This window comes from Colletotrichum destructivum, chromosome 7 (genome assembly GCF_034447905.1).
Source record: "Colletotrichum destructivum chromosome 7, complete sequence".
Classification (NCBI taxonomy): Eukaryota; Fungi; Ascomycota; class Sordariomycetes; order Glomerellales; family Glomerellaceae; genus Colletotrichum; species Colletotrichum destructivum.
This window is the reverse complement of record NC_085902.1, coordinates 3,718,273-3,741,154: the sequence shown is the minus strand read 5'-3', so window position 1 is coordinate 3,741,154 and position 22,882 is coordinate 3,718,273. Positions and strand designations below refer to the sequence as shown.

At 56.3% G+C, this 22,882-nt stretch overlaps 9 protein-coding genes across 9 annotated transcripts; 5 read left to right on the top strand and 4 right to left on the bottom strand.

Moving 5' to 3' along the window:
• The first annotated feature begins 584 nt into the window (after positions 1 to 584).
• On the top strand, positions 585 to 2,907 carry CDEST_11708 (Putative peptidase S53, activation domain, peptidase S8, subtilisin, Ser-active, Sedolisin). The gene is made up of 2 exons (XM_062927864.1): positions 585 to 1,294; positions 1,382 to 2,907. The coding sequence occupies exons 1-2, from the start codon at positions 706 to 708 to the stop codon at positions 2,551 to 2,553; spliced, it is 1,761 nt and encodes a 586-aa protein (XP_062783915.1). The 5' UTR covers positions 585 to 705; the 3' UTR covers positions 2,554 to 2,907.
• A 1-nt stretch (position 2,908) lies between these two features.
• CDEST_11707 (uncharacterized protein) lies at positions 2,909 to 4,012 on the bottom strand. Its single transcript, XM_062927863.1, has one exon. The coding sequence runs from the start codon at positions 3,849 to 3,851 to the stop codon at positions 2,910 to 2,912; it is 942 nt and encodes a 313-aa protein (XP_062783914.1). The 5' UTR covers positions 3,852 to 4,012; the 3' UTR covers position 2,909.
• A 682-nt stretch (positions 4,013 to 4,694) lies between these two features.
• Positions 4,695 to 8,023, bottom strand: CDEST_11706 (Putative major facilitator superfamily, MFS transporter superfamily). Its single transcript, XM_062927862.1, has 7 exons — positions 7,225 to 8,023; positions 6,687 to 7,037; positions 6,476 to 6,585; positions 6,119 to 6,387; positions 5,613 to 6,030; positions 5,328 to 5,539; positions 4,695 to 5,254 (listed from the first exon to the last, which is right to left on the bottom strand). Exons 1-7 carry the CDS (start codon positions 7,371 to 7,373, stop codon positions 5,144 to 5,146), a joined length of 1,620 nt encoding a protein of 539 aa, XP_062783913.1. The 5' UTR covers positions 7,374 to 8,023; the 3' UTR covers positions 4,695 to 5,143.
• A 465-nt stretch (positions 8,024 to 8,488) lies between these two features.
• CDEST_11705 (Putative GroES-like superfamily, alcohol dehydrogenase-like, NAD(P)-binding domain superfamily) lies at positions 8,489 to 9,562 on the bottom strand (the record flags this gene model as incomplete). The annotated part of the gene is made up of 1 exon (XM_062927861.1): positions 8,489 to 9,562. The coding sequence occupies one exon, from the start codon at positions 9,560 to 9,562 to the stop codon at positions 8,489 to 8,491; it is 1,074 nt and encodes a 357-aa protein (XP_062783912.1).
• Positions 9,563 to 10,995: 1,433 nt separating this feature from the next.
• On the top strand, positions 10,996 to 11,154 carry CDEST_11704 (uncharacterized protein; the record flags this gene model as incomplete). Its single annotated transcript, XM_062927860.1, has 1 exon — positions 10,996 to 11,154. One exon carries the CDS (start codon positions 10,996 to 10,998, stop codon positions 11,152 to 11,154), a length of 159 nt encoding a protein of 52 aa, XP_062783911.1.
• A 1,422-nt stretch (positions 11,155 to 12,576) lies between these two features.
• Positions 12,577 to 14,865, top strand: CDEST_11703 (Putative peptidase M20, xaa-Arg dipeptidase, bacterial exopeptidase dimerization). Its single transcript, XM_062927859.1, has 7 exons — positions 12,577 to 12,840; positions 12,914 to 13,206; positions 13,276 to 13,445; positions 13,519 to 13,720; positions 13,795 to 14,050; positions 14,108 to 14,206; positions 14,264 to 14,865. Exons 1-7 carry the CDS (start codon positions 12,694 to 12,696, stop codon positions 14,402 to 14,404), a joined length of 1,308 nt encoding a protein of 435 aa, XP_062783910.1. The 5' UTR covers positions 12,577 to 12,693; the 3' UTR covers positions 14,405 to 14,865.
• Positions 14,866 to 14,983: 118 nt separating this feature from the next.
• On the bottom strand, positions 14,984 to 17,022 carry CDEST_11702 (Putative CoA-transferase family III; the record flags this gene model as incomplete). The annotated part of the gene is made up of 6 exons (XM_062927858.1): positions 14,984 to 15,346; positions 15,418 to 15,496; positions 15,553 to 15,635; positions 15,692 to 16,410; positions 16,444 to 16,682; positions 16,751 to 17,022. 6 exons carry the CDS (start codon positions 17,020 to 17,022, stop codon positions 14,984 to 14,986), a joined length of 1,755 nt encoding a protein of 584 aa, XP_062783909.1.
• A 1,294-nt stretch (positions 17,023 to 18,316) lies between these two features.
• On the top strand, positions 18,317 to 19,267 carry CDEST_11701 (Putative tryptophan synthase beta chain-like, PALP domain-containing protein; the record flags this gene model as incomplete). The annotated part of the gene is made up of 1 exon (XM_062927857.1): positions 18,317 to 19,267. One exon carries the CDS (start codon positions 18,317 to 18,319, stop codon positions 19,265 to 19,267), a length of 951 nt encoding a protein of 316 aa, XP_062783908.1.
• Positions 19,268 to 20,638: 1,371 nt separating this feature from the next.
• CDEST_11700 (Putative biotin synthase/Biotin biosynthesis bifunctional protein BioAB) lies at positions 20,639 to 22,340 on the top strand. The gene is made up of 2 exons (XM_062927856.1): positions 20,639 to 21,266; positions 21,421 to 22,340. The coding sequence occupies exons 1-2, from the start codon at positions 20,931 to 20,933 to the stop codon at positions 22,336 to 22,338; spliced, it is 1,254 nt and encodes a 417-aa protein (XP_062783907.1). The 5' UTR covers positions 20,639 to 20,930; the 3' UTR covers positions 22,339 to 22,340.
• Positions 22,341 to 22,882: the final 542 nt, after the last annotated feature.

Genomic DNA, 22,882 nt, shown 5'->3' with positions numbered 1-22,882 from the left:
GTTTCTTTTCGTGAGGTTCCGAGGAAAAAGGATCGCGGGAGGGACCTTGTCCGTATTTTGTGGACTGTGAATAGCCCGAAATAAAGTCCTTGAATGAGGGGGATTCGCAGAGAGAGTGAGTGAGGTCACTGGTGGATATACAGGGAGATCAGGAGATGCCGGGTCAGCGTGAAATTGAGCCCAATGCACCGAAAAGGCATGGTTTGTATGGGGTTTCTCTTCCTTTCCACAAGATGAACATGGGGCGAACTCAGAACTCAATTAAAGGTCAAGAAAGGCCAGCGGCAGCGCCGAGGGTCCGCTCTAACAACGGTTATCATGCTGGGATTCGGCAGTCGTCCGAATCTCTCTGGATACGAGCTTTTGAGCGGAGACTTACCTCGGGACTGCATGGTTCCCCCCTGGTTGAATGATCACAGATTAACCATAATGCCTAATCTTGGTCAAGACTTCCCCCCCCCTTCCCTTCCCTCCCTCTTGTTTTTCACCCGCCAAGGGGCCGGAATGAGCTTGCAAGTTAGTCCTCGGGCACTCGTGCCGAAAAGCTTGTCTGACGTCCATCAGGCTTGGTATTAGACAAAAGGTGTTGCTGCAGACCTGGGCATCTCTTGGCTGCCGGAGTCTCGTTGGGTATTATCCGTCTTTCCAGTTGCTCTTCTTGTCTCAAGCCATTACAGATAGACAGACAAACAAGACGGGGCAGTAATGAAGTCTTCTTGGGTCATTACGCCTTTGCTGCTGAGCGGATTCGCTCTCAGTCACCCAACGTCAGACGAACACGTTGTTCACGAATCTATCAAGCAACTGCCCCAAGGCTGGCGTCATGTCGCCCCGGCGGAGGATCTCAACACGGTGCGGCTCTCGGTTGCGTTGAAGCAGCCCGGCTTGTCTGAGCTCAAGGCCCGTCTCGAGGTTACCAGTGACCCGAACCATTCCCAGTACGGCTCTCACGTCTCCCGGGACCTCTTGAAGTATTTCCAAGAACCAGAAGCGAGGTCCTTCTCCGCTGTGGCATCGTGGCTCCAGTCCAACGACATCCGCAACTTCGTCCAAGACGGACCCTGGGTTCGTCTGAACACGACTGTTGGCAAGGCAAACCGTCTGTTGGACTGCAAGTTCGCCAAGTATCAGTACAACACCGACGAGGTCGTTCTCCGTGCCAAGGAGTACACCCTCCCCGCCCGGCTCTTGGAACATGTCGACTTTGTCTACCCCGTCAGCCAGTTCGTGAGCAAGCCGCCGAGACGGGACATCAAGATGCGGGATTCAGGCATGACGAAGCGCCAGAGCACCAGTGAGTTGTTGTCTCCTCCAGAAACACTGACGTTCTTCCTTGCTTGAGACATTCTGACAAGTGAACAACAACTTCCCCCTTTCCCAGTGCCCCAAAGCTGCTGGTCTTACACCACCCCCGACTGTCTCGTGGAGCTGTATAATATCAACTACCACCTGCCGGATGGCCAGTCGCCCACGGACTTCGCCATCGCCGGTTTCCTCGAGGAGTACCCCAGCGTGCCGACCCTGCAGGCGTTCCTCGCGTCCTACAGCCCCCTCCGGAACACCACCGGCTACTCCTCCAAGTACAACCTCACCGTCGAGTCCATCAACGGCGGCGGTGTCACCACCGAGGGCGGCGGTGTCGAGGCCCTGTTGGACATCCAGTACAGCATGCCCTTCATCCAGCCCATGAACGTCACCTACTTCTCCACCGGCGGCCGCGGCCCGGAGATCGGCGACGACGGCAGGGACAAGACGCCCAACGAGAGCGGCAACGAGCCGTGGATCGAGTTCCTCGAGGCCCTCCTCGCCCGCGAGGCCATCCCCCACGTCATCTCCATCTCCTACACCGACGACGAGCAGGCCATCCCGCTTGCCTACGCCCGCCGCGTCTGCGACCTCTTCATGCAGGTCGCCGCCCGCGGTGTCTCGGTCCTCGTCGCTACCGGGGACGGCGGCGCCGCCGGCATCCGCTCCGGGAACTGCATTTCCAACGACGGCACCAACACGACAAAGTTCCTCCCGACGTTCCCCGTCGACTGCCCCTACGTCACGGGCGTCGGCGCCACGGGCAACTACGCCCCCGCCGAGCCGGCGTGGTACAGCTCCGGCGGCTTCAGCGAGTACTTTGAGCGGCCCGCCTGGCAGGAGTCGGCGGCCGCGGCGTACATCGCCGGCATCAACGGCTCCCACTCGGGCTGGTACGCGCCCAAGGGCCGGGGCATCCCGGACATCTCGGCCGTCGGCTCTCGCTTCCTGATGCAGCCCGGCTGGACGCAGAAGGGCACCAGCGCGAGCACGCCCGTTGTCGCGGCCATGATCGCTCTCGCCAACGACAAGCGGATGAGACAGGGCCGGCCTCCGCTGGGCTTCCTCAACCCGCTGCTGTACTCCGACAAGGTCCGCTCCGCCATCAACGACGTCACCAGCGGCTCCAGCGGTAGCTGTCCCGTCGGTGACCAGGTCGAGAGCGGATGGTCGGCGACTGCGGGATGGGATCCGGCAACTGGTCTCGGTACCCTGGACTTTGCCAAGTTCGTGGAGGCGCTCGAGTAGAGTGAACACTTGATAAACTTGTACTATGACGGATTCCGTCCTAACACTGATGGCGCTCTAATAGCGCTCTGGACTGTTGCGAAATTAAACAACTCATGAAAACAATATACCCGTCGCCCGCTTCAATGACATGGTTTTTTTGCTCATTCACATGAAATGATGAATGCTTGTTGCTGAGTTCCTCCTACCCAGCCATCATCTACTACTACTACTACTACTACTACTACTACTACTACTACTACTACTACTACTACTACTACTACTACTACTACTACTACTATCACTACGAGAATGAGATCCTTCTCTCTCTCGTGTCTCCCACGTTCATCATGCTCGTGTAACCGAACGGCCATCCCTCACAGCCCCTGCGAGCGAGCAGCCTGTACCGCCTCGGCCAGCTCGCAAGGCGAGACCCCCGCCGGGTCTCTCAGCTGCGTATAAGACTCCCCGTCCCTGGGCCCGAGAACGCCGGCGTCCTTGACGAACCCCCGGTGCGAGTCGAAGAAGAACAGCGTCGCGCACAGAGCGTCCGGCGCCACTTCCGACGTGTGGTAGTGGGCGGCCGGGACCACGTACGTCGAGTCCCGGACGTTGACTTGCGAGGAGGTCTCCGTGGCCCTGAAGAGGTCCCCCGTGTTCCTGACGGTCGATGACGACTGGTGTGTCTTGTACGCGCTGCCCTGCCCCTTGCCGTCAGCCCACGAGAGGGCATAGCCGGCATGCGTCGCCTCGGCGGGGTCTTGAACCTGCTCGACCTCCCACGACCGATCCTCGCCCGCGCCCGCCAGGATCCAGCTCTGCGCGAACGGCTGGTGCGAGTGCAGCTTGAAGTCCGGGTTGCCGCGCTTGCCGTCCGGAAGCCAGACGTGGAGGCGGAAGAGCTCGTCGATGCTGCCGTCCTTGACGATGCTGCACAGCGGCACGGACAGGAAGCCCTGGGCACTGCGCGAGGCGGCGAAGGCCGGAGCGCCCTTGCTGCTGATGGCTCGGTAGACCATGCTCCAGCATCGATCGAGCTCGTCGGGGCGTGCTATCCGGTCGTGCCGGCCTGCCTCGCGCAGAAACGAGACTGCGAGGGCGACGCCGAACACCGCCGTCAGGTGGTGAAGGGAGTGCCCCTCGTCGTCCGAGTCCATGTCCTCGAACAAGGATTGCCATTCATCGAGCTCAAGCCCCTCGGTCGACGCAGACAGACGTTGGGCGATGGGCTCCGTCTCTGCTTCCGAGAGCTTTACGGCCTGTGCCACCCCATGAATAGAACGCAACAGCGACCCGGGAGAGATCCGCATCTCTGCCATGTGTTTGTTTTATTGCTAGTATGGAACCCGACACTGCCGATGGTTTATATCCGCGTTGATGCTTGGTGCAGGAGGCTGTTGATTACTAGAAGCCGTTACGATTGGAAAACGTTGGTCTATTATCCTCAAAGCAAGTTGGGGAAAACTGGGCTCCAGGTCTGCTTTTGAGATCTCAGATCCATTCTCCCCCCCCCCCTTCGGTCCCCGCTCAGTCTGACCGGCGACTTATTATATAAGAGTACTAACACAAAATAAAAATAAGCAATCCCTCCAAGGCCGTCACTGAACCACCTAACGAGACACTCACTAAGGCTGCATGCTTGTTCACTGCGGGCGAATCACTGAGCCGGAAAAGATTGTGACACATGGCCAGCACAGCCTCTTCACTAGGCAACACTGAGGCGGAATGTGCATAATCACACACGTCGGATTTCGAAAGTGGATAATAGCGAATTCACTGCCGGTTAACTAGATGTGCCCAAAGGAGGTAACCCTTGGCTTTTGTACGGTTGTCGGGGCTTACCATGGATGAGGTGTGAGTGACCCTGGCGATTCAAGAGACACGATGACTGTATTTGTACAATTTCGGGAGACAGAAACGGGCCGCATGTCGAAAAAAGACAATTGTATTCTGAAGTAGTGTTCCAATCCCCCGCTATCAGTTTTCACTTGATCGATGAACTGCCGGAATAAAGTGTAAATGACTGTAAGGTTGACTCATTGCTGATAGTCAAAGATGGAGCAGTTCCTTTCTGTGGTACTAGAGAGTTCAGCCTCTGTAAGCTTGGGGAACAGGGCTGGTGCGTCTCTTATCACTGCTGGTCATCATTCACTTGTCGATCTGCGGCCTTTCTATCTGTTTCCAAGTCTAGACTATCGGCACTGGGTTGTCTATGTCTGGGTCCTTGCACTGGCTCCAAGATGCAAGATATCAGACAAGATGCGTGACTGAATTTCCCTGTTTGCCCATACTGTGTATATACTTAACCCGCGGGCACCATGTTACTTCCTCTAAGTTACACTTGTCCAACTCACCAATGGACATTAATACCTCCCTAGATCTCTAACGGTGCCATCTGCTGGACAGCCCTTAAGAAACCCAGATGCTATTCAGCTGCGTGTGAGTGGCAAATACCAAAACTTTTACAGGGAGAAACTCCCCTTTTTTTTACTTTCCCCTATGCTCCATAAACCATGAGAGCGGCCCCAAGATCGCTAATGCAGTTAGTTACCCCCCCAATGGTCGAAGTCGGAAGCATCGATGCATCTTGACCCATGAGTTGCCAGCACAACTAGCCTCGAACACTGCTATTCTCTTGGGGCTCTTTGTTCTCGATTCTCGTGGCTTCCGCGGGAGGGTAGTGCGCCAGCAGCAGAATACCAACGGCGACGACCGCGAGAGCCTGCGCAAAAGGATCATTCAGCAACTGTCGGCAGAGAAGAAGCATTGCCTGGAAAGGGAGGGGAAACACTCACCGCGTTGACGAAGAATGTCAGGTTGGGCTTGCCGATCTCGGATAGCGTGGCAAATATCAAGCCAAAGATGCCCTGCGTCGTCAGTGTCGCCGCGCTCTCGACGAGGGTGATGGCGCTCAGAGCGTCCTGACGCATGTGAGGCGGGCACATCTCCGTGATGACGCCCTTGGCGGCCGGCGCTGATCCAGAGGCGAACGGCAGCAGAAAAGCAGCTGTACCTTATGTCAGTGTCATACTCCAAAGAATATGCTTCTCGGCGCTGTGAAGCGGCCAGCCGCAACGTACCGGCATAGACATGCCACCCCTCCGTCGCCCACGCAGCAAGAGACGTGACGATGCCGTCCACCACCAAGCTCCACCGCAGGAAGAACAGGTCAAACGTGCTGTCCTCGTCCTCCTCCTCGGGCGGCGCCTTGGTCGGTTCCGCGGCGTTCATCAGGCCGGGCGCCGGGTCCATGTCCTCGGCATGGGTCGGGATGAGGCTGCGCTCCTCTTCGGAGAGCGTCTTGTGGAGGGCGCCCGAGTGGGACGACGCGGCGAACCACCGTCTTCCGCCGTCGATGATCTCCGGGAAGATGAACATGAGAAAGATGCCCCGGATCCACGAGTTGCCCGACATGAGGATGCCGTTCTCCGTGGTGCCGAAGTTGAAGCGGGCCGTTGCGTACATCTGGATCAAGATCGGGGCGTAGCCCGTGGCGAACTGTGATTCATCGTCGGTCAGCAAAACTGCTCTCTCTTGGAAGGCATAAGCCCTCTACTCTCTTGGATGTTCCAAATCTGGGACTTACCACGCCAAAGAAGATGCCGAGAGCCAGGAAGACGAGGCCGTAGTTCCTGACCACCTTTCCGGATTCAAGACGGTACTTTTGAGGCATGAGGACTTTGATCGGGGCTAGGAAGCCCGAGGCACCAGGCGTCGTCTTGCTCGCCGCCTCGTCGGTCTGCTCGGGCGACGCAGGCCACAAGATGGCGCCGTATACCGTGGTGACGGCGAAGCAGCCGACGGCGGTAATGAAGGGGCTGGAAATACCAAATACATCGCCCAGAACGCCTCCCACTGGACTGATCATCAGCCAAAAGTTGGGGGAAGGGGATAGAGACGAGACGAGACGAGACGAGACGGTCGAGAGGGGGGTTTAACTCACGGAGGTAGCCGATGGCGGTACCGATCATGACGGCGCCCTGCAGCCGGCCAAAGACACCGGTATGCTTTCTTCTTTCTACCACCTCTGCAACGGCGGTGTTGAGCACGAGCCTGACGATCATCACTGCATTAGTGCCCGTTCTGCTGCCCCCTTCCGCGGTCCCCCGCGGTTCCCCCCGTCGGCTGGAATGTTTTTGCGGTTTCACACTCACATGTAGCCCCGCGGCCCACCGACGATACCGATGAGCTGGGTGTACTGCATCAGGTCGATGCCCCGCTGCCCGCCGGCCGAGACGGCGATGATCTGACACGAGACGCGGATGCCGAGCAGGGCGGTCTGGCTGATGAGGGCCCAGCGGGTGCCCCAGCGCTTGATGAGGTCGCCGCAAATGAACAGGTTTAGGATGCCGCAGACGGAGGTGGTCATGCCGAGAATGGAGACCTGGCGGGCCGTGTTGGCGTCGATCTCGCGACGGTGGCACATGTTGGCGGCAGGGCCGTCAAAGGGCGCATGGGTGCCGTAGAAGGTCTCGCAAGCCATGACGCGGAAGACGTAGATGATGCTGCGGGGGGGGGCGTCAGCAAATTTCCATGATGCCACATATCCTCTCTCTTCCTTTCTGTGTGTGTCTCTCTCTCTTACTCCCTCACGCAAACAAAAACACACACACACACAAACACCCTTTCTCTCCTCTCTCTCTCTCTCTCTCTCTCTCTCTCTCTCCACAAACATTGGGTGGCACTACATACGGGACTTGAGTAAGTCCTAGTGTCAGCGACACGAGGAACCCAGCAAACAAGATCCGGTTCGCCGGGGACCACAGGCTGCGGCCGACCCGCTTCACGGCGCCGGCGCCGGACTTGAGGAGGGGCGTCCGTTCGTCTGCATCTGCGGCCATCGGGGTGGATTTGTTGTGGATGTGTGGATGGAACGGGAATGGGTAAGGTTCCTCAGTCACAAGGTCGGTTTCGCGATCGCGCAATTACGTGGGCCAGCAGAGAGTCCGTTCGTCTTTTTCTGCTTTGGGAGGTTCAAGGAGACAAAAAACACTGACGGAACCGGGAAGGTGGTCTGAACGGGTGGAGGGTTGGGTTGAGAGAACGAGGGGGAAGGGGGGGGAGGATCGGATCAGGAGGAACAATGCGGTTAAAGGAAGAAAATTCGCTTTGAGTTCTGCTATCGTTCTCCGGATTGCTGGGATTACTTGGCTTGGGAAAAGGATTCGGCCGTCGACCGCTGCGGAAGACGAAAGACGTGCGGAATCCCCGCTATTCCGTCAGAAGAACGATGGGGCGGCCCTCTCCCTCCTCCGCCTTTGGGAACTCGTCAAAAGCGAAATCAGTGGAGCGCCACCACTGCCTGAGTGAGTGAGTGAGCGAGAGGGTGTGCATGCATACGTGTGTGAGTGGAAGAATGAGTGAGAGGATGAGAACCGAATGCCGGATAGTGAGTGGGTGTGTCGAAGATGAGCCAACAGAAAGACGGACAGCCAGATAACAGATGAACAGACAGACAGACAGACAGATAGATAGACAGAAAGATAAGAAATTCTGCCGGATTCTGTTGGTGGCGACTTATTTCCGTGTGGCACCAAACCATCGCACATGCATGGTACGCAGTACGTACATAGGACAGATTCAGCTGCAGCTGAGCCGATCGAGGAGCCGAGCGCGGCCTTCGTGCTGCCGACCCGGAGTGGATATTGTGGGACATGGCGGCTATACGCATACATGATTGGGCCGAGATAAGCCTGCCGGAAGCCGGACCGGCGCGGAACCGGAGGTTGGCCGGGAATACGTACTTATCATCGGCTTGCCTCTGCCGAAGGGACCCGGCATCATGACGCCCCGCCGCGGGACGGGCCCGATCCCGGACAGCTGTACATATGCGCCGGGCTTCGCTGTTGTGCACGTTGTAGACATTCATCAGCCTGTTGACTTTTTGTCTCTTGACTATGTGAGTCCCATGCACAGCGTATGTTATCGACAGTAAATCCAGCCCTTAATGCAGTGCTCACGCCAACGGCTGCTCCAGGACGAGCTTGCCAAACTTGCCCTGGTCAGCCACCTTCTTCACCTCCTCCAACGCCTCCTCCGCAGAGCCTTTGAACACCTCCACCGACGGAAGCTGGAATTCCGTGCCGTACGTGCTAACGGCCCATGCCAACGCTGTCGACATCTTCTTCCAAGCCTCCATCCGGGCTGGAATCGTGATGACAGGCCCGTTGCCGAACCGGATAGTGACGTCCTTGTTCGCCGACGCCAGCGGCATCTTGTACCGTGTTCCCTGATGCTTCACGACCGACAGTAGGATGGCATCGTCGCCGACGCATGCCTCCATCTGCGCCGCCGAGGTGACCTCCCCATAAGACCCGGCGCAGTCGGCCGCATAGAGGATCGGCCCCGCCTTCAACTCCTCGACGGCCGCACTAATGCGGGACGCGATGTCCGGCGACCTGTAATCGAAACAATGCGTCGCTCCGAGCTTTTTCAGGAGCTCGTGCCTCGAAGGCGACGCCGTGACGATAATGGGAGACGCGCCGCTTGCGCGGGCCAGCTGCACCATGCATAGCCCGACGCTGGCCGACGCGCCCCAGATCAGCAACGGGCCGGGCTTGAACCCGTCTTGTGGCTTCTCGCCAGGCGGCGAGTATCCGAAAATGTTGTACAGCCCGTCGGCCGCCGTCGTGAGGACCGTCGTCAGGCTGGCGGCGTGCGTCGGCGGCAGGTTCTCCGGCACCTTGAACATCATGTCCTCCGGGCAGCTCAGAATCGGCTTGTGGGTGCCGTATCTCAAGGGCCTGCCGAACCCCGTGGGCGTGTATCCGGCCACGAGCTCGCCGGCCCTGTACTCGGAGGTCGGTCCCGCATGCACCACACGGCCGCAAAAGTCGTAGCCGAGGGTCGTGGAGCGGATGCCCAGACCCAGGCCGTGCTTGATGTCAGCAGGGTTCACTCCCGAGTAAAGTACTTTTATAACGACTTCGCCGTCCACGAGCTCGGGGACCGGGACATGGTGAATGACTTTGAAGTTGCAGTCTTCGTCGACGTAGAGAGCGGGCGAGGATGTTTCGGGTAGGGCTGCCATTGTAACTTTCTCAGTAGGACAGACTGACAGACTGACTATTAACGAAGATGATAGAGAAACGACATACTCGACCATTGGGTGGTTGTTCCCTTGATCTTTATGGTTCTCAACCAACGAGCTGACTCAGCGGCGAAGCCATACTGTCTTCTGCAACAACTATGAGGCTGTACACAGTTTCTGCGCCTTCAATTGAGCATGGCCCAGCCGGCAACCGGGGTCTTCTCTGATATCCATCTCGCCGACGCGGCGAAGCTGCAGCGTGACCTGTGTTGACGCCCAAATCGTGGGGGGATGGAGACACCGGGGCATCGAAGGGGACGGGCGTCGGTGGCTTTCCACCGTTCGTTCGCATTAAATGTCGGCCATCGGCATGTTCAGGTGTCCGAAATGCCCTGGACTCGTCTTTCTCGGACTCACCACAACCCCACCGGGCCGCCAGCTCCCGAGACAGAGAGAAGTCGGAACCCCTACAAACCGTACTGTAAAGTTCGGGACTCTGGCATTATGCCGCGGCAACCCTGCAAGTTTGACAACCTTTCCCATTTGTTAAGATTGAAGACCTACCTCTTTTTGATACCACGTGAGTTGGAATCCGCGTTCCAGACCAGAAATGGATTACAAGTTTGGGCTTGTACCCAGCGACTTTGAACGTGAGAATCACGCTGTGTTCCAAAAAGATAATAGACCAATACTATTCACAACCACAATAGCATGCTTGGGATGAAAAGTCAACTTAGTCAAGTATGAAACCTTGGGTTCGTTAGTTGTCAATATGACAATAACTCAAAGCCCCACGCGGCCTCCGCTTCGGCCGCAGCAAAGGCACCCCCTACCGTATATTACTACTCAATGCCGGCAGCAGGAGACCCCTGGATGAATCATCTCTCTCTCTCTCTCTCTCTATCTTACGACACAATTCTTGTAGAGAACAGCATGTGACTCTCGGAGATCGAGCTCGCATTTGAGTTGACGCCCACCGACAGAAGACGGACGAGAAGGTTCTTGCTAGTTTGATGTGGTCTCCGTATGGCGAAATTTAATACTGGTAAGGCCAGTGCCGATTGGCAAAACCTGTTGTTGTTGGTCAGATTGACAAAATAGGCAACGGGCACTCTCAAAATGGACAAAGTTTCCCCAAAGATGCGGTCTTCTCTGAGCACACTCGCTAGCTCTGAATGGGGTACCTAACTCCTATCACTTCCCTGTGTACCGACCGAAAGAGGGCCATCCTTCTCAAACGCTCTTCGCCATGGATTGGAAGCCCAAAGGCTGCATCATCGTCGATGCAAAAGCCAGAGGGATAAGCGACTCGGAAGCCACTTCCCGGTCGGAGCGGACGCGGAAGGCCCAGACGGCAGCAATACCATTGAAATAATCGCCAATGTGACATGATGTACGGAAAAGTTGTCTGGTAGGCACCGGCTGTCTGAACCATGGTACTATGGTTCATTGCCGCCAAAGGGACTCCTCACTTGACATGCGTGGCGCCGTTCGAAGGCTTGAGTGATGGTCTACGGGGTAGTTTGCGCCGAGGCGGCATTCCCAAGCCAGAGTTCACCGAAATGGCATGGAGCCGTTTGTCGCATGAGTAACGGTCTCGGAAGCTTTGTCATATTGTACACTCCACGTACAGTATGCTAGGTCTCCATGATTAGGAGGATGGCCCAGCAGTGACAAGAGGACGCCTCAATGACAGACTACCAAGATGACAAGACGGCACGGATGGACAAAATCGAGGTCTCCTCGTACAATAAAAGAGCTTTCTGACGATGGTTCATATTCTTGGAAACTTCAGCGGGCTTGAGAGAGATCCCGCATAATTGAAGGCAAGGTGTGTTGTGCCGTGCTAAAGCTTCCAGTTGGCGTCCGCGTGCTGATGACGGGTAAATTCGCAGTATATGTCACGCAGGAGGGCCTCTGTTTGTTGAGCAAAGGAAGAGCCTGGAATATCCGAAGGGATTTGACCATTATTATTATTATTATTATTTAGAAAAGTTCAACAACGATTGCAACCAGACGCTGCCAGTCAGACTCGCATTACTGGCTCCAACAAGGCGCTCATTCTGGACAAGCTCCAGGAGAGCTGCCTTGGCTTGAACCCGCCGCTAAACGCATTGTCGCGCCGGAGGTCTCGACGTACGGATGGCAGACGTAGGTGCACGACGGTTTTGTACCGGCCACCGCGGGAAAGTTCGTCAGGATGGAAGTCTGGATCTGGAGGGCTGTTATCCAGTTTGGTGCTGGAGAACAGTTGGTTATAAAGGCTGCTTACACTAACAACTTTACTCTGCTTGAGTTTGAAACCTTGAGACAATAGCTGAAGAACGACGCGCTCTAGATTTTGTATCATGGTGGAGAGTTGGAGAGAACCCTGGCGGTCACTTCATTTGTGTAAGCTGATTGTTTAAGTGCAATCACTCAACTGATCATTTTCTCATACTGACACGGGAGGGAAGAGTGAGTGAGCGGTAAACCTTAAGATGTAGGTATGTATAAGTGCCAGTTTACTTTCCAAAGCACTAGGGGCAATAGTATCTAATCCATAGATGCTATTCCTTGAATCCGGGCTGCAACAGCACATCATCAACCGGCGGTTAGCGCAAAGCGTGAGGTTATTCCCAAAAGCGCCGTCACCAAAGCCAGCTAGAGGCCAACACCCTGATTCCATGAACACGCTTTCCGTGTTCGTTGAGAAGTGTCTATTCCAACAACGTATTAAGATAGTGGATTCCCCACCAAAGTCTTGGTTAGTTTACCCGATCGTCGGCTAAGACGTAGTATCAACCATGATCAATTAAGCAAGCGGGTTTACCACCAGCCGACTTGCGGCCCGCGGGTAACAGGGGCATACCTACGAAATACCACTCTTCCGTTGCCAAGACGCATCAACCCCATATGCCAAGAGCTTGGTTGATACGATATCGGAGTGTTGCGATTAACCGTGACTGAGGTATGATGAGACTGTCTAGTAAGTCAGTTTATTGCAGAATGCTTTCCCTGGCAAGAAAGGAAAACTGGATCCAGTGGTCAAGTTTAAAAGAAAGTTCTATCTTGCTATAAAATGAAAACGTAACCTTGGTCATGTCCCGCTATACCGCCAAATAAGAAGCATCTGTGTCTTCAACACGGCAATGATGCAGTCCCTCCGGAAAGCCGCCCTCGCGTTCCTCGCGTCGGCCACTCTGCTCCCCTCGTCTGCCAATGGACAAGAGCTGGCCGACCAAGTCTTTGCTGCCATCGACGCCAAGAACGACGGCCTGAGAACAATCAACACCGAGGTAATGCTTCTCCGTCCAACGGCAGTCTGGAAAAGAGACCCATCGAACATTTCTTTCTAACGTCATCATCAAGATCTGGGAAAACCCGGAGATCGGGTACCAGGAAGTCCACGCGCACAAGGTCCTCACAGACTACCTCGAGGAGCAGGGATTCAACGTCACCCGCAGTGCCTACAACCTGACCACCGCATTCCGGGCCGAGTTCTCTAACGGCCCAGGACGCGCCGTGTCGTTCAACTCCGAGTTCGACGCCCTCCCGGGCCTGGGACACGCCTGCGGACACAACCTCATCGCCACCGTCGGTGTTGCGGCCGCCATTGGTGTGAAGGAGGCACTTGAGAACGGCAACGTGAAAGGCTCGGTGGTGTGAGTACACAGACAGGCCTGCATCTACTCAAACTTCGAGCAGCGAGCTAACACCGCGGAATACCGTAGTCTTCTGGGTACCCCCGCAGAGGAAGGCGGTGGTGGCAAGGTCAAGATGCTTGAAGCTGGCGCGTACGATGGCCTCGACTGTAGCTTGATGGCTCACCCAGGCAACAACAACTACGCTGCTTGGGGCAGGACTCTGGCCTCTTGGCGAGGCAATGTCTCTTGGACCGGAGGTAACGTCGCGACTCACAGCCATCTCGGGCTCTTCTCTTGTCTAGCTTTCGTCTTACCGTGGCTCTGTGATAGTTGCCGCCCACGCTGCCGCAGCCCCTTGGGCCGGCCAGAATGCACTGGACGGCTTCGTTGCTGCGTATCAGATGGCCGGTCTTTTTCGCCAACAGCTTCAGCCCTCTGACAGGATTCACCACGTCGTCACCAAAGGATGGTCCGTGGCAAACATCATCCCCGACTACATTGAAAGTCAATGGGGCGTGCGAGGCAACACCAGGCAAGTCCGCCACCGTCGGATTCGTGTCCGCCGCGAACCCCCTTGGAAACCTACAGCTAACTCAGAACGCTTAGGCCCCGACGCGATGTTGTCCTCAGCCAGGTTGAATCCATCCTGTACGCGTCCGGCAACGGCACGAACACGACGGTGGAGATCTCCGCCTTCCAGGACTACTGGGACCAGAACCCGAGCTTCCAACTGGCGAGCACTTTTTACGAACACCAGATGAAGTATCTCAACCCGGCCGATGACCCGGAGACGGCCAACTTCACCGTGTCTTCTCCCGAGGAGTCGCGACGGGATGGGGGAGCTTCTGCGTCGTCTGATCAGGTACGCACACAGCCCATTCGCGCTTGATGTAGAGTCTTGATTGACGTTGGTGTATAGGGCAACGTGTCGTGGTTCCTCCCGGCTATCCAGGTCGGCTTCCCTGTCGGTGGAACTGCTCCGGTGCACAACGCGGGTTTCCGGGAACTCGCCGGAACTGTAAGTGTGACGGGCAGCACCTGATTGATGTGAGGGTCTTCGCTGATGAATTGATAGGACTTTGCCCATGAATCAGCCATCCAGACTGCCAAGATTCTAGCATTGACCGGTCTCGAAGTCTTGCAGAATGAGACGTATGCGGAGACCATGTGGGAGGAGTGGAGAGCCATGATCGAAGAGGTTTCCATTGCTGTATGAGGAGTGGCAACTATGTCACTGGCCTTATATACCTCAAGTTCTATCTCGAGACTCGCGCAGACACATTAGTCCTCGAAGAAGGCACTAAAAGCGGACTGGGGTACAAGAAAATCTCGGCACATTACGAAATCAATATCAAAAGACAGCTGTCCGTCTTGCCAGATCCAGAGAAACCCGTCGTACCAAGATTATGACAAGGCACCGCGAGGAGACTGGCCCAATTCTCTGCCCAAGTTTGGGGTTTGACACATGGAAATGACCCCTGACTGATGCGCAGAATCTTTGCCCAAGGCGAAATTGATAGCAGGATGGATGTTGGCAACGTCACTGGCCAAGACAGTTGAGGAGGACGTAGGTTCAAGACTCAATCGCCCCCGTTTCTGGCCGTTGCTTTTATTTAAGTGCTATGGGTAGGGTGTTTCTACCAGATACTCGCAATTCAAATCTCGTACAAGTCATTCTAGAGCAGACATGGTCTTCTCCGTTATGGATACTGTGAGAGATAGGCCTCCCTTCAACTTATCCTCAGACAAAAAGATCGTGCTGAATTCAGTATGCGGCAAAACACATTCGCCACCTTTACTTCTTTACCACTTCCACGGATAAGTCCGCCGGCCAGACCGGCTCATCGACGCCATTGCCCCTCGTGCCCACATTGTACCTCATCTCCACAGCGCCGTTCTTGAACTGCAAAACCGGCTTGACGACCCAGAACGTGCCGTCCACGGCCTTGGACGTGCGCATCTCGAAGAACTGCGGCTGGAAGAGCGTCTTGGTGTCGTGGTCCTGGAGCAGCTTCGACATGAGCGGGACGGTCTGGGCCATCGTGTGGAAATGGCGGAAGACGGGCGAGCCGTGGCGTTCCCAGACCTCCTTCCACACAGGCTCGGGGTATGTCCCGCATGACCGGACGAGCCACTGCGAGTAGTAGTTGAGGGAGATCTGCGTGGTTGACTAGAGTTAGCCAGGTGTTCTCGAGGTAAAGAAGGTGTTGGACTGGGTTCACAACTCACGTCAACACCATAGCTGCCACCGTGTTCGGCACGCCTCATCAAGGCGTCCAGGACGGCTGTGCTGCCACACACGCCAGCGCTGTTTGCCCAAGTTAGCGTGGCTCTATCTGCACGAAGAGATTCAAAATATCTCACCAGTAGTCAGAGTTGGGGAAGACGGGTGTAACCGCCTCGTCGAGGCCCATAGCCTGCCCGTAAGCCAACGATACGCCGCAGCACTAGAAAAAGATGTCAGTGCAATTCTCCCCATGACCCTCAAGCGTCCCAAACTCACGGCATCGCTGATCTGCTGCCATCCGCCTCGTTTCTGCCAAGGCCCATGCCACCCGTAGCAGTTCTCGCGGAGGTGAATGATACCACGCTGGCGGTCCTTGACCAGGTCAAAGACGTCCTGTCGGCCGAAGCCGTGCCTCTCCATGGCCCCCGGCCTGTACCCGTCCACAACAACATCGGCATCCCGAATCAGAGCCCTCAGCTTCTCCTTGTCCTCCTCCTTGGTCAGGTCCAGGTGGCAGTTCCACTTGCCCCAGTTGAGATCGGGGTGCAGCGAGGACATGTCGGTGATGTTGGACGACGTGACACGCATGACGCTCGCGCCCATCTCAGCGAGGTCGCGGGAGACGACGGGCGCCGCGATGATGCGGGTCAGGTCAACGATCTTCAGGCCGGCGAGGGGCCTCTTGGTCGAGGAGGGGAGCTTGTCGTTCTCGGGCCACCAGGCGGCGGGCTGCGACGACTTTTCGTCCTTGTTGATCTCGAACAGGCCGACTTTGCTGTTCGCCTGGCCTTGCTCGCTCGCGAAGTACTCGTCCGAGGACATGGCGACCGTTCCGGACTGCTTGGCCTTCTCGTTCAGGAGCTCGTCGAGGTCCTTTGAGTCCATCTGGGAAACGACCTTCTGGATCCTCTCGAAGACGGTGTCGTAAGTGTCGTCTGCTCGGCCGTCCTCGGGCAAGCCCAGGGCCTTGAAGGTCGGGTCCGGGTTGATGCCTCCTGTTGCGTGGCGAGGGTGTCAGCAGAATTCACGACCAAGTCTTATGAGAGGAGACTTGCCATGAACCTCGTAGCATCGGCCATCCTTCGTCTTATACATGTTGGTGATAAGCGCTCTGTGGAGGCTCGCTGCGGTCCGGTGCTTGTCCGTCTCGGGAAACATCTTCATTGCCTCGGGCACGAAGTTCATGAGCGCCATGGGCGTGAACTTGCCGTCTTTGCCGATGAGCTGGGCAATTAAGGGTGAAAAGTAGAACAAGCTCGCGTGGTCACTATTTGGCGTCAGTTGCCGGAAGAAAAGCGCATCTCTCGATGCCCCTTGGTTTGAAGAGCTGCTTACGTGTTGATGGTGACGTCTACCGGTGCGGCATTGTACTTCTTCTGGAGCAGGCGATTGACCATGGTCGCCTCCAAGGCCTTCAGGGCCGAGATGCTCTCTGCGAACTTCCAGTTGATGGGCACGCTCGGGCTGGGCGAGCCCTCGAACTTGACGTGTTGGCTCAGAGACTTGAGGTCGCTGGGCAAGTCCTTCATCAGAGGATTGCTGAGGATGCCGTGCTGGAAGACGGCCTCCGCCTCTTGGGGAACTGAATATTCGCCTTTAGAACCCATTGTGTCTGTTTCTGCTCTTACGGATGGTTGATTGGAAGGATGTTGATTCGATAGGTCAACAACGATGCTAGCTCTGTAGCCAAGAAGGATCGTTCGCAATACCAAGAGCCAAGGGTCTATCGAAGCACGTCCTCAAGGCAGTTATAAGCTCTCATTACATATACACTCAGACTAAGGAAGGGGTTTCATGGAACTGTTTTGTTCTGCAGCCCCGGGACGTCTCACACATCCCCGCGTTTGCGGCAGTGCGCTCGCCGCTCTGATGCCGACGCGAACCACACTGACAGCGAAACCCACGGCCCCGTCTCAACACCTAAACGAACGGCTTGTGCGAATTGAGCGCGTCGTGTATGGGAACCCTTTTGTCTCCATCTAATTATCGGCCGTCTCGTAAACCAGCTGATTGTCGGGGTTCACGTCACTTGAGTTTGAAACCACGCAGCAACGGTGGACTCTGGCTTGTGATTCAGATCCCCGAACGTAGTTTGTTCGACCCTGGTTTCAGTGACTAACGCGCATATATCTAGAAGCATGATGCCGTGAGTTTCCGAGTTCTTACGATAATCAATGTTGCAAGTATTGGAGCTCATGTGACTAGACCAGCGATCGCCTTGGAGTTCAGCGAAATGAGACTGACCATCTTCATCAATCACTGTAGAACAAGCAATTAGATATGAAACTTGAAATGAGGCTACCGATGCAGACCTTCGGGTTGCCTGAGCCCGTTGACAGTCTCAGCCACGAAGCGTCCAGACTCCGTTATTGGAGGTGACTGTCTCTTTGAGGAGTCGAACTACTTGAGGGCATACTAAGACTCAACTCTTCCAGGGTTCAACACAATAACCCGCCTAGAGTAGGTTCCAGGTATGGTCCTTTGACGTGTACTGTGTGTGTTTTAAAATGAGCTCCCTTGTTGACTTAACAGCACGAGAAAAGGATGTAGTACGAGAACTGGGCTATTTACGGCTATTTGTTTCTGTTCTTGTGTAATTAGTCTTAACTGCTGGATTCGGTTGGGTTTCACGTTAGTAGAACCAGCAATCTTAACCGATTTTCTGGCGTTCCGTCACAATTATCCGTAAGCACTACACAAGTTCCAGCCATTGTCCCTCAAAGGGCGTGGACAGGCCGATTCCTTATCAACCCCCCACTTCGTGTTGACAGAAGGGCTCATTGAGCGACTGGGGGGGGGGGTTGATGGCTACATAATAAGTGAGAATGTCTTCTTGCGTTGCGTTCATCACACCGTTGAATGCGATTCTCAAACTCACCGTTGTCCCTACTTCTCTTGACCATGGCTGGAACACGCGCCCCGCCCCCCGTCGACACCGTCCTTGACGCCATCGGCAACACGCCATGCGTGCGCCTCCGCCGCATGGTGCCGGAGGGATGCGCCGACGTGTATGTAAAGCTCGAGTCCCTCAACCCGACGGGGTCGTACAAGGACCGCCTGGCGCGAGCCATCATCGAGGAGGCCGAGCGCCGGGGGGACATACGGCCGGGGTCGACCGTCGTCGAGGCCACCGGCGGCAGCACGGGCTCGTCCCTCGCCTTTGTATGCAGCCTCAAGGGGTACCGGTTCGTCGCCGTCTGCTCCAACGCGTTCGCCAGGGAGAAGCTGCGGACGATGGCGGCGTTCGGGGCCGTCGTCGAGAACGTCCACAGCCCCGACGGCAAGATCACGCCGGAGCTCTTCGCCTCCATCGTCGGACGGGCCAAGACCATCGTGGCGGAGAACGAGGGGCACTACGCGGCGGACCAGTTCAACAACAGGGACTGCATCGTGGGCTACAGGACGCTCGGCGAGGAGCTCGTCGCGCAGTTCCCCCAGGGGATCGACGCCTTCTGTGCCGCTATCGGGGGAGCCGGCATGGCCATGGGCACGTCGACGGTTCTCAAGGCTACGCGTCCCTCTACGCGCGTGGTCGTTCTTGAGCCGGCGTCAGCGCCGCTTCTGACGCAGGGGAAGGGGGGCACTCACGGCATCGAAGGCATCGGGCCCGGGTTCGTCCCGCCTCTGCTCGACAGAGCCTTGTACGACGAGGTTCGCGCGTACCCCGAGCAGGAGGCGCGGGAGATGTGCCGCAGGCTCGCGAAGGAGGAGGGCATCTTGGCCGGCACTTCGACGGGGCTCAATGTTGTCGCTGCGCTCGCGCTGGCGAAAGAACTCGGTCCCGGAAAGGTGGTCGTCACTGTTGCGTGCGACACGGGGCTCAAGTACACGAGTGGGAATCTGTACGAGTAGGGAACGGAGAATTGAGAGTCATCATGCACGCCACGGGCCATTTGTTAGCTTAACATTATATGTGTATGGGTCTCTTTCGGACTCGTTGTTTCTAGAAGAGGTGTGTGTGTGTCATGGGCGAACATCATGGACAGGACATGAGTTTCCTTGGATCTCGGATTCTGCCCCAGCTGAAAGATGGGTTCCTGCTCTTTCAAACGAGCATCTGATATTGTCGCTAGTTGTTGGGGCACAAGGCTCCCTGAGAATCAGAGTCGTTCTCCACGTCAGCGTCATCCGTGAACTCAACAACTCTCGGCGGCCCCTGATCGGCAATTAGCATCAGCGTCGCAGAGGCCATGGCATATGCGTGAATCTCAGACATGCTACTCGAAAGAGATCAAAAATATACTGTCTACTGCATGGGTCAGGAACACCTACTGTTTTGATCATTGTAACCTCCCTCAACGCCCCCATGGATCAATCTCTTGTTGCAGTGCTGTCAGTAGAAAGACACCTTGACGATAATACCTCAAAGACAGCTAGCTCATGGATGAGAAAGTTTCCAAGAATGGGACAGACCCCGTTTTTGATGACCCTTGACCCCTGGGCACCAACAATACTTATGTTTTACTGGGTCGCGACTCATTACCAGGGTTAGCGCTGCTGTCTTGACCATCTCCCTCATGAGGGGCACTCTGGGGCTTTTGTTCATGAAGCTCTACATGATATGTATAGCTTCTGCAGAGTGAGTACTGTTATACAGACAGGATAACAGTACGAGCACGGGTTCCCAAGACTCTTGTATAGAACACAAAGGTCAGAGGAGGAGGGGCATTTGGCTTCTAGCTACCAAGCGAGGGGTCTCGGGAATAGGTTCGCGAATCCCACCGGGGGGGTTTTGTTGGGGTTTGGGGCCATGTGAATCACAAGCCAAAAGCGTAGGCGATTAGCTCTGTAAGATCCACATCGCTGCGTCTACACCCAGCGGCTGGATGGATTGTGTCTCCGGGGTTGACGGTAGTAATATGCTTTCATATTATCTCGCGCCCTATCGTGTCGTTTCTTTTCAAGATGACCTCTCCCCTGTCAGCTCTTTGCATGCTCACCTCCCCTACGCTCCCCCCCTCTCAACCTCCCCCCCACCGATGCTTTCCACCAATCTTTTTCGCAGTTCTAGCTAGCGTCGTATCCGGTAAGCCGAAGCTGCGGGAGCTCGCCAAGCTCGTCCTAAACCACCCCATATACGCATACATAGGGGTGTATAACCGACGGTTCAGTCAGTGTTCGTGGCTGCGGTGTGCTGGTGCCCGTCTAGTCTCCCTGCCGCGTCCAGCCGAGCTCTTTTGAGTACACTACATGAAGCGTGTAAGGATAGGAGGGGAGGGGGAGGCTAGATGATCGACCGAATCCCGAGGTGGTGAGGCGGGAACCTTCGAGCTTCAAAACCCCTCACCCCTCATTTTGTAGCCCAAGACTCATTTCGTCGTCTTTGCTGTGGACATACATCGTAATCATACCTTTTGTGTATCATTTTGGTGTAAGAAAGGCCAAGCACAGCTGTTTCTGAGAGGATTGCCTTGTGTACGTTGAGAAAGCAACTCGAGGGCTGACTCAAAAAAAAGAGAAAAGCGCTACTCTCACTCGATCACCGGGGTATCTTGTCGATATCCAGTAAAGAGCCATGAAAGCCAACGCAGTGTCTGTAGCCAGAGCTGCCGCTCTTCGCGGCCTTGGTCGAACGGCGGTCGAACGGCCCTCTCTCTTTTCAAGGGCCACCCACAAGCAGCTGCCGGTCGTATCACGAGCATGCATGTCCTCGGTCGCGGAAGCCGTCGGCATCGCACCGGCTCCTCCGCCGCCGGTGGAGGACGCGGGTCTCGCCGCGACGCAACGGGCCGTTGAGGCCAAGAAGATCCTGCAGAAGGCGGCGAGCGCGACCACTGTCAGACACGACTGGACGAGAGAAGAGATCTCTGCCATCTACTACCAACCGCTGATGGAGCTGGCTTTCCAAGCTGTACGTCGTTGGACCCCCCTCCCCCCCCCCCCCCCCCCCCCCTAAACAAACAAACAAAACGACGAGATGCAACGACGACGACGACGACGACAACAACAGCAACCCATACCCTCCAAGCACAGCACGACTAACTTGTTGATGACGGGACAAATAGGGCTCAATCCATCGCCGATTCCACAACCCCTCCGAGGTGCAGCTCTGCACGCTCATGAACATCAAGACGGGCGGGTGCACCGAGGACTGCTCGTACTGCGCGCAGTCGACGCGGTACCAGGACGGGACGGGCCTCAAGGCGAAGAAGGTCGAGAGCGTCGAGTCGGTGCTCGCGGCGGCGCGCACGGCCAAGGAGAACGGCAGCACGCGGTTCTGCATGGGCGCGGCGTGGCGGGACATGCGCGGGCGCAAGAACAGCCTCAAGAACATCAAGGCCATGGTCAGCGGCGTGCGCGGCATGGGCATGGAGGTATGCGTCACGCTCGGCATGATCGACGAGCAGCAGGCCCGGGAGCTCAAGGAGGCCGGGCTGACGGCGTACAACCACAACGTCGACACGAGCCGCGAGTTCTACCCGTCCATCATCTCGACGCGCAGCTACGACGAGCGGCTCAAGACGCTGAGCCACGTGCGCGACGCGGGCATCAACGTCTGCTCGGGCGGCATCCTCGGGCTCGGCGAGTCGTCGGACGACCGCGTTGGCCTGCTGCACACGGTGTCGACGCTGCCATCGCACCCGGAGAGCTTTCCCGTCAACGCGCTCGTGCCGATCAAGGGCACGCCGCTGGGCGACCGCGCGCCGATCCAGTTCTCGAGCATGCTCCGCACCATCGCGACCGCGCGCCTCATCATGCCGGCGACCATCATCCGCATCGCCGCCGGCCGCAAGACCATGTCGGAGGAGAAGCAGGCGCTGTGCTTCATGGCCGGCGCCAACGCCATCTTCACGGGCGAGAAGATGCTGACGACGGACTGCAACAGCTGGGACGAGGACAATGCCATGTTCGGACGATGGGGGCTCGAGCCGATGAAGAGCTTCAACAAGTCGGCGACGCCGGTGGCCGAGTTTAAGTTGTAGATGTTGAGCTACAGAGGTTAGATCGTAGAGGTTGGGGTGAGGGGGGGCAAGACAACGTGGATGGGTCCTTTCGAGCGATTTACACAAGATAAGATGGCCCTTGTTACTGAGATGTTGAGTATCAGTGAATCCTCCGAGGTAGCGTTCTTGTCAACAACAGTGGAGTGAATCGACTTGAAGAACTCAATGTTTTTGTTTGGTGAGGACACTACTAGAACGGCTTCAACGTCATTCAACTTCACTTTCGTCTGGGCGTGAGCTGGGACAAAACAGACACGACACATCCTGTGAGATTGTCCGGCAAGAGAAAGACAGTATCGTCGTTTGCAGACAACAAGAGGCCTACAACAGACTACAGCCAGCCACGCATTGATCGGGGGATCCTGTGAGCCGCACCAATCGAAGACAACAAATGATGCAAGATGAGTTGAATCCTACGTCGACGCGATCCCCACTGGTAATCTCACCCTCACACTCATTCTCACTCTCACTCTCACTCTCGATCTGAATCTCACTCTTACTCTCATTCGAATCTCACTCTTAC

Coding starts and splice junctions, on each gene's coding strand:
- CDEST_11700 (XM_062927856.1), top strand. CDS start 20,931: ATGAAAGCCAACGCAGTGTCTGTAGCCAGAGCTGCCGCTCTTCGCGGC. Junction 21,267..21,420: donor TGGAGCTGGCTTTCCAAGCT/GTACGTCGTTGG, acceptor CGGGACAAATAG/GGCTCAATCCATCGCCGATT.
- CDEST_11706 (XM_062927862.1), bottom strand. CDS start 7,373: ATGGCCGCAGATGCAGACGAACGGACGCCCCTCCTCAAGTCCGGCGCC. Junction 6,586..6,686: donor GGTGGGCCGCGGGGCTACAT/GTGAGTGTGAAA, acceptor GATGATCGTCAG/GCTCGTGCTCAACACCGCCG. Junction 5,255..5,327: donor TGACATTCTTCGTCAACGCG/GTGAGTGTTTCC, acceptor CCTTTTGCGCAG/GCTCTCGCGGTCGTCGCCGT.
- CDEST_11703 (XM_062927859.1), top strand. CDS start 12,694: ATGATGCAGTCCCTCCGGAAAGCCGCCCTCGCGTTCCTCGCGTCGGCC. Junction 13,207..13,275: donor AACGTGAAAGGCTCGGTGGT/GTGAGTACACAG, acceptor GGAATACCGTAG/TCTTCTGGGTACCCCCGCAG. Junction 14,207..14,263: donor TCCGGGAACTCGCCGGAACT/GTAAGTGTGACG, acceptor ATGAATTGATAG/GACTTTGCCCATGAATCAGC.
- CDEST_11708 (XM_062927864.1), top strand. CDS start 706: ATGAAGTCTTCTTGGGTCATTACGCCTTTGCTGCTGAGCGGATTCGCT. Junction 1,295..1,381: donor GACGAAGCGCCAGAGCACCA/GTGAGTTGTTGT, acceptor CCCCTTTCCCAG/TGCCCCAAAGCTGCTGGTCT.
- CDEST_11707 (XM_062927863.1), bottom strand. CDS start 3,851: ATGGCAGAGATGCGGATCTCTCCCGGGTCGCTGTTGCGTTCTATTCAT.